This window comes from Pseudophryne corroboree, chromosome 1, assembly GCF_028390025.1.
Source record: "Pseudophryne corroboree isolate aPseCor3 chromosome 1, aPseCor3.hap2, whole genome shotgun sequence".
NCBI lineage: Eukaryota > Metazoa > Chordata > Amphibia > Anura > Myobatrachidae > Pseudophryne > Pseudophryne corroboree.
This window is the reverse complement of record NC_086444.1, coordinates 345,204,359-345,210,795: the sequence shown is the minus strand read 5'-3', so window position 1 is coordinate 345,210,795 and position 6,437 is coordinate 345,204,359. Positions and strand designations below refer to the sequence as shown.

The following is a 6,437-nucleotide window of genomic DNA, read 5'->3' as shown; positions in this document are numbered from 1 at the left end:
GTCATAGGGACCCAATTAATAGACTGTTACTGAACATTACAACATATAGGTATAACGGGGAGCACTCATGCAACATCCCACTAACTATTTAAGAGAAAGAAGGCCAACTCCAGCAAGAGCAGCACCTGGAACCCCCATCATCCTCTCACCAACTATAACTCCCTCCCATTTCCTGGAGCAGATTACCAAGCTAGCACAGAACTTAAAATTTAAAGGCACTTCCACAGCTGCTTATAGTAGGCCTGATCCTGTTGCCTTGCTTGCTCCTGTCTTGCCATGCCTTTACAGGATTGGGCTGCCCGACGTCCCTTGCCCAGCCACGATTTTACATATGTGTCCGGATTCCACTCAGTGAAGGGAGGACCAACAATTGAAATAAAAAGTAAGTCCGACACATGTCGAGTGGTCAGTGCAGTCCGCTTATCTGTAATTATGTTGTTCATAACACTAAAGCCTCGCTCACAGTCAGCATTGCTTGCTGCAAGAGTATCTACTGCAAGAATTAATTTCTTTAATTTTTCGGGAACAATCCGTCCTGCGCAGCATTTATATTCCACAAATCCCAGGTGTGTTTCATGGTAACTGACATTCAGCATTTCACATAGTATACGAATCTCTTGGTCTCCAAAAAGTGGATTATCAGCATCAGTTTGCCAAGATTCAGGATTCAGAACAGATATGCTGTCAATCAGGGTGTGGTAAGCAGTTTCCCTACCTTTTGCTACGCTTTCTGTTGCTTTATTAGCAGTGGTGGTAAATAATTTGCACCTCATGTTGTCAACAACAGCCTGAATGAATTGAGAGGATTTGATCTTGGGACTTTTCCCAATGCCTGTCAACTTTGTATTTTTGAACATAATTCCCTCTTCTGCATTCTGTGTCTGTTCACTGTGAAATCCTGGTATTCTCTTTAGGCTTTCAATTCTCCGCACATACATTTTTATGTGGTTGTCTGCCTTTGGAATGGTCATTTTTCTGTCTTGTAAGAGTTCTGATAAATTTTTGAGCTCAGTCAGAACATCTAACATAATTGACATATTTTTTACAAAGTTGACTGAGCACAGTTTTGAATGTAGACCTTGGAATTTCACTTGCTCCCTTCTATCCCTTGATTGATCTTGTGAGGCTTTTTGAAAATGTGCAGCTAATGCAGGATACGTCTGCCAGACTGCATTCACTGCTCTCCACGATGAAGCTACCCATCTTACGATGAAAACTCTGCCAATTTTTTTAAGCAAGACATGCAGCTCATTAGCCTGTGCACTAAGCTCACGTACATTTTTTGGTGACTGACTGTAAAGTGTGTATAAGGTGTCTAAAAATGACCTGAAGTCATTTGTACCTCCAGTCACATCTAGTGCTTGATCCACAGCCAGTTCAAGCCTGTGATTCATGCAATGCCAGAGAATTAGTTTGGGAAAGTCTCCTTGTAAGAGTTTTCCAACACCAGCTTTTACGCCAAGCATGACATTTGCGCCATCACTACAAAAACTGACAAAGATCTCTGTCAATACTTCAAAAGTAAAACCATGATGGAATAAACATTTCATTATTTCCTGTTTTATGCTCTCAGCTGAGGCATTTTCTAACTCTATCAAATCCAAAGGAAATGCTACTGGATTCATGACACCATCAACACTTGATTTTAAAAAAATAACAAGAGTTGATTTTCTAGAAAGTGTAGTAGCTTCATCAACTAATATAGTGATCTTAGTTTTTTTTGTTATAATTTGTGAGACAATCTTTTTCCTCATTTCAGCAGAAATGTGTTCTATAATGTCTCCGCAGACCATTCTACTATGAAGCAAACGCCCTATCTGAACTCCATTCACTTTTTGCAGGTCAATCAAGCTCTCATGGTCAGTAAATGGGCGATTCATTTTAGCAATGTAGTAAGCTGTTCTGAATACACGGCTAGTGATTTCAAAAGCAGCTTCTTGACTTCTTCCATTTATGTTTAGCAGAATATCTTTTCTAGCAGTTTCTAGAATTTTTTCTGCTTCTGCATGAGCAGCGCTATTTTTGTGTATATAATTTTTTTTGCGAAGAGATGTGAGCTCTGTTTCCTTAGTTTTACCAAAAGGTAAAATGTTACATTCTGCCCACTGAGAAGCAATATTTATGCCTCGAGCAGCGTGAATCTTTAAGTTAGAAACTTCTGCACAGATTGTACAGCCGAGTTTTCCCCTAGACGCAAATAGCCACTCATGTTTCTTTTTGAATTCGTCAAATTGTTCTTTTGACCACACAGCTGGATATTGCTTTTCATCTGTAGACTTATCGTGTGATTCAGCTGATGTCTCAGCAACAACTTCCTCACAGTCAATAGTTACTATTTCATTGTCCAGTGCTAAGTTCCTACAAAAAAAGAGAGCAGTAGCTCATTTTTCTACAATATTTTTAAAAAATTATACATTTTTTATTCATATTTAAGCTAATTACTCCCTCACGGAAATGTAAAATATCTAGTTGCTTATTTATTAAGCTTTTTTCCCCCAGAAAATTATATCTGAAAATTTACAATTTTATGGATTGTTGTTATGAGATATTGATTTCACAGAAATCAAATGCAGAAATTGAATGTTTATTAGCACTGCAGATCGCAGTCCTTATTATCAATGGGAACTACAATCTGATCCCTGCTGTATGTACCAAACTCTGAAAAGCATTGTTTATAGAATTTGGTCATGTTAGTTTATACCATTTTCAGATGATCTAAACTTCTTAAAGCCAATGGAGGCATGGTAGCAAGAGAGAGATCTTTCTATCCCTCTCCTGCAGCCTCCATCTGGTGCCAGCTCCAATACTGGAAACTGTCACTGTGCGCATGCGCAGTGTCAAATTCCCCATGCCTTTTACACAAATGGAAAAATCTTTTAAAAATGCAAAGGAACTAAAAGGGACATCGGTTATCACTACTACTTAACTTTCGGGGGGGTTTACTTAGTACATAGCAGGAATATTTTTTTATAAAAACTGAAAAATTCACAATGGATAAGAATGTTAATATTACAACAGTGCCGCAATTATTAATGCATAGGCATCTTAACAAGAACAGTGCAGCCAAGTAAAAAACTAGATGTTTAGGGCTAACATTTTGGAAGGCTAGTCTACTGGTCTTTAAGAGTCCCCTCCCCATTTTACATTAATACACAATACTAAGTATATACATTCATTGCACTTTCAAAATAAATTAGCAAAAAAGATTTAAAAAATATGCTGGTACCCACATATAAATCACCTTGCTCCGGTGCAAAAAACAATACATCAAAGAAGATCCAAAGAAGTGGAGGCACTGAGACTACAAAATGCAGAAAGCATAAGTATATTGGGCAAACGTTTTCAAGGCTGATGCCCCGTCATCAAGACCACACAAAGAAAGGAGTAACTCCTGTCTTTGTGTGGTCCTGATGACGGGGCATCAGCCTTGAAAACGTTTGGCCAATACACTTATGCTTTCTGCATTTTGTGGTCTGAGTGCCTCCACTTCTTTGGATCTTCTTTGATTTTTAATATATATATATATATATATATATATATATATATATACACATACATACATATACACACACACACACACAAAACACGTTTGAAGATCTGACTTACTGTGTTTGAAGTGGAATGTCAGTTTTTCCTTTCTTTGGTTGGTGGTGAAAGTAGAACATTATTCCTGGCTTTGAACTATTTGTTCGCTTTTTATTAGACATGATGCTAGCCTGGTAATAACAAAAATTGTTATTAACATATTATAGAGATTCAAATGTAAAAAAAAATGGATCTAATTAAAAAAATTAAAATACCGGTTCAACATTTACAATTGTAAATATTTTGCATGGTTAATATTTTGACCATATTATCTCCTCCTCATATAACATTAATGTACTGTAGTATACTATTTACACATCAGACATGTATGTCAAGGACCACCAGTTAGTGAGTACCATCCCACCACCGTGAGGAATTTAATCTTCCACAGGAGGTGACATATGTGTAACCTGTTACTAAATTAAGAATATACAAAACAGGTAACAGAACACACACACACACACACACACACACACACACACACACACACACACACGAGTGTATGTTCTATAAAGTTTGACTTTGGTGTAACCCAGGTGCAAATACTGCTGATCTACCCTCGTGTCAATCTTGAGGTCCCACCAGCTTCACAAACTGCACAGAATGCATCTTTGAGAACTTATCTCCCCTCCCCCCCAGCTTTTTGGCACAAAATGCATCCATTTTTACATCAACCCCAACTGTATGTATTTTTAAGAGGTAGATTTTTTATGACACATCTAATATGGATTTTTTTATGTGAAATCTTAGTGTAAACTGGTACAGATTTAATTACCTGCTATAGATGTCTTCAATGTTTTAAAAGTCTACTTTTCAATAATCAATGTGAAAATCTCTGTCAGAGGACAGCTGCAGAAGATGTAGACCTGTTAGGGAAAAAAAATATTTTGTTAATACAACAGCGATTTATTTTTTTGACGTTCAATTTGTACAAAGTCAGTATGTAAGGAGAAGAAAACTCAAGAATAAATCCAAGAGGTTACATACTGGTAAGAGAGAGAGAGAGAAGACTTTAGTGAAAACTGAAAATTCGTTACTTACCTAATTAAGTATTCCCAAGTCTAGTCCAAAGGATCGTATAACACCATAAGCTTGGGTGAAAATGTAGGGCTATTCTGAAGTCCACTCCGAAGGGTGAAGAACACTGTTGGTTTTAGTGGTGATCAAGGACTGTTTGTAAGTACACTCCAAAAAAATCAAAGTACACTGCAGGCCTTGGGTGAAGGCACTGTAAGGGAAACAGAGTCATAATCATAACTCTAGCCTAGCAAAGCAAAACAAATACCGAAACCAATATATCCTCTGGCACAAAACAAGCAGCGGCACTCGGAGGCTGATTTCAAAACTTGTATTTCACAACGTAATCCCAACGTTCCGGGGCTGATATATAGATATATCTATCTCTACATATATAATACAAGTGCCCAACACTCCAGATTTATAGGCTATTTGTATACTTGCCCGGATGCCCTCCGTGACCTCCAATATAGCGGACGTAATGGCGGCACTCCGAGACGTGTAGGTCAATGACAAAATTACTTTCGAAATAAAAGTAGTCTTTGCATTGATGTACACGTCTCGGAGTGCCGCCATTACGATATATATATATTCAGGAGGGAAACATTCTTCAAAGGAAGAGAAGTATTAGAACTCGAGGACATACCCTGAGACTGGAGGGGGGGAGGTTCAGGGGAAATTTAAGGAAAACTTACTTCACTGAAAGGGTAGTGGACAAGTGGAATAGCCTCCCATCAGAGGTGGTAGAGGCTAAGACTGTAGAGCAATTTAAACATGCTAGGGATAGGCATATGAATATCCTTACAAAAAATTAAGGTTCAAAAAGGGTTGCGATTACCTTAAGGATAAAAAAGGGGCAGACTAGATGGGCCAAGTGGTTCTTATCTGCCATCAAATTCTTTGTTTTATATATATATAAATATAAATATATATAAAGAAAGTAGTCAGCAGCACTACCGGCTCCCGGACAGGGAATGAAAAAGGACACAATCGTTGTGTTGTCAGCGTTTCAATGTTATTCAAGTGAACATTTTCCTCAGGATGTCCTGAGGAAAATGTTCACTTGAATAACATTGAAACGCTGACAACACAACGATTGTGTCCTTTTTCATTCCCTGTCCGGGAGCCGTGAGTGCCGCTGACTACTTTCTTTATTTATGGACATCCATTCCATGGTTGTTACTGGGAAGGCACCGGCTTTATCTATATGTCTGTAACGGAATGGAGTGCTGCTGATCTCTACAGTGTATATGTATATATATATATATATATATATATATATATATATATTTATATATATATTTTTATTTATTTTTTTCACGGTAGGTGGTGGCACTCACAAAGATCATACCACAAACCATGCTGGGGTGCAAAACTTTCTCAGGCGTTTCCAAGGAATCCATTCGCAGTTAGCCAAATATAAATCCAAGTATAGAGAGAGCACTCACCAGTCTTCTCTAAGGAATTCAAGATGATTGAAGCACTCCGGGATTTTTAAAAATATAAACAACTGTAACGTGCAAAAAAAAACAGCTCCATCTAGCCAACGTTTCGGGGCCTGCAGTCCCTTTGTGAAGGCGTGAACAAAGGTGCTGCGGATCCCGGAACGTTGGCTAGATGAGGCAGTTTTTCTAAATCCCGGAGCGCTGCTGCCTTTTTTGATCATAATTATATAAAATATAGCTAAAAATAACAAGCTGCACACATTGAGTCCATTTTTAGGAGTGCCAGGCACATAAACCAGTATGTATGCAAGAAAAAACATCATAAAGTCCAATAGGATGCAAAAAACGTATAATACAAGACAGCTTAGAAAAAGCAGAGGCTCATAGATT

At 38.0% G+C, this 6,437-nt stretch overlaps 1 protein-coding gene and 1 long non-coding RNA gene across 2 annotated transcripts in view; both read right to left on the bottom strand.

The window, feature by feature from the left end:
- Positions 1-209: 209 nt before the first annotated feature.
- On the bottom strand, positions 210-4,194 carry LOC134943735 (E3 SUMO-protein ligase KIAA1586-like). Its single transcript, XM_063932420.1, has 3 exons — positions 4,168-4,194; positions 3,607-3,716; positions 210-2,358 (listed from the first exon to the last, which is right to left on the bottom strand). Exons 1-3 carry the CDS (start codon positions 4,192-4,194, stop codon positions 210-212), a joined length of 2,286 nt encoding a protein of 761 aa, XP_063788490.1.
- A 173-nt stretch (positions 4,195-4,367) lies between these two features.
- Positions 4,368-6,437, bottom strand: part of LOC135066349 (uncharacterized) — a 3,998-nt gene continuing 1,928 nt past the window's right edge. The window contains exons 2-3 of the long non-coding RNA XR_010252649.1: positions 4,627-4,813; positions 4,368-4,451 (exon numbers count right to left, since the gene is read on the bottom strand). This is a non-coding gene — a long non-coding RNA (uncharacterized LOC135066349). The remainder of the gene's footprint in view (positions 4,452-4,626; positions 4,814-6,437) is intronic.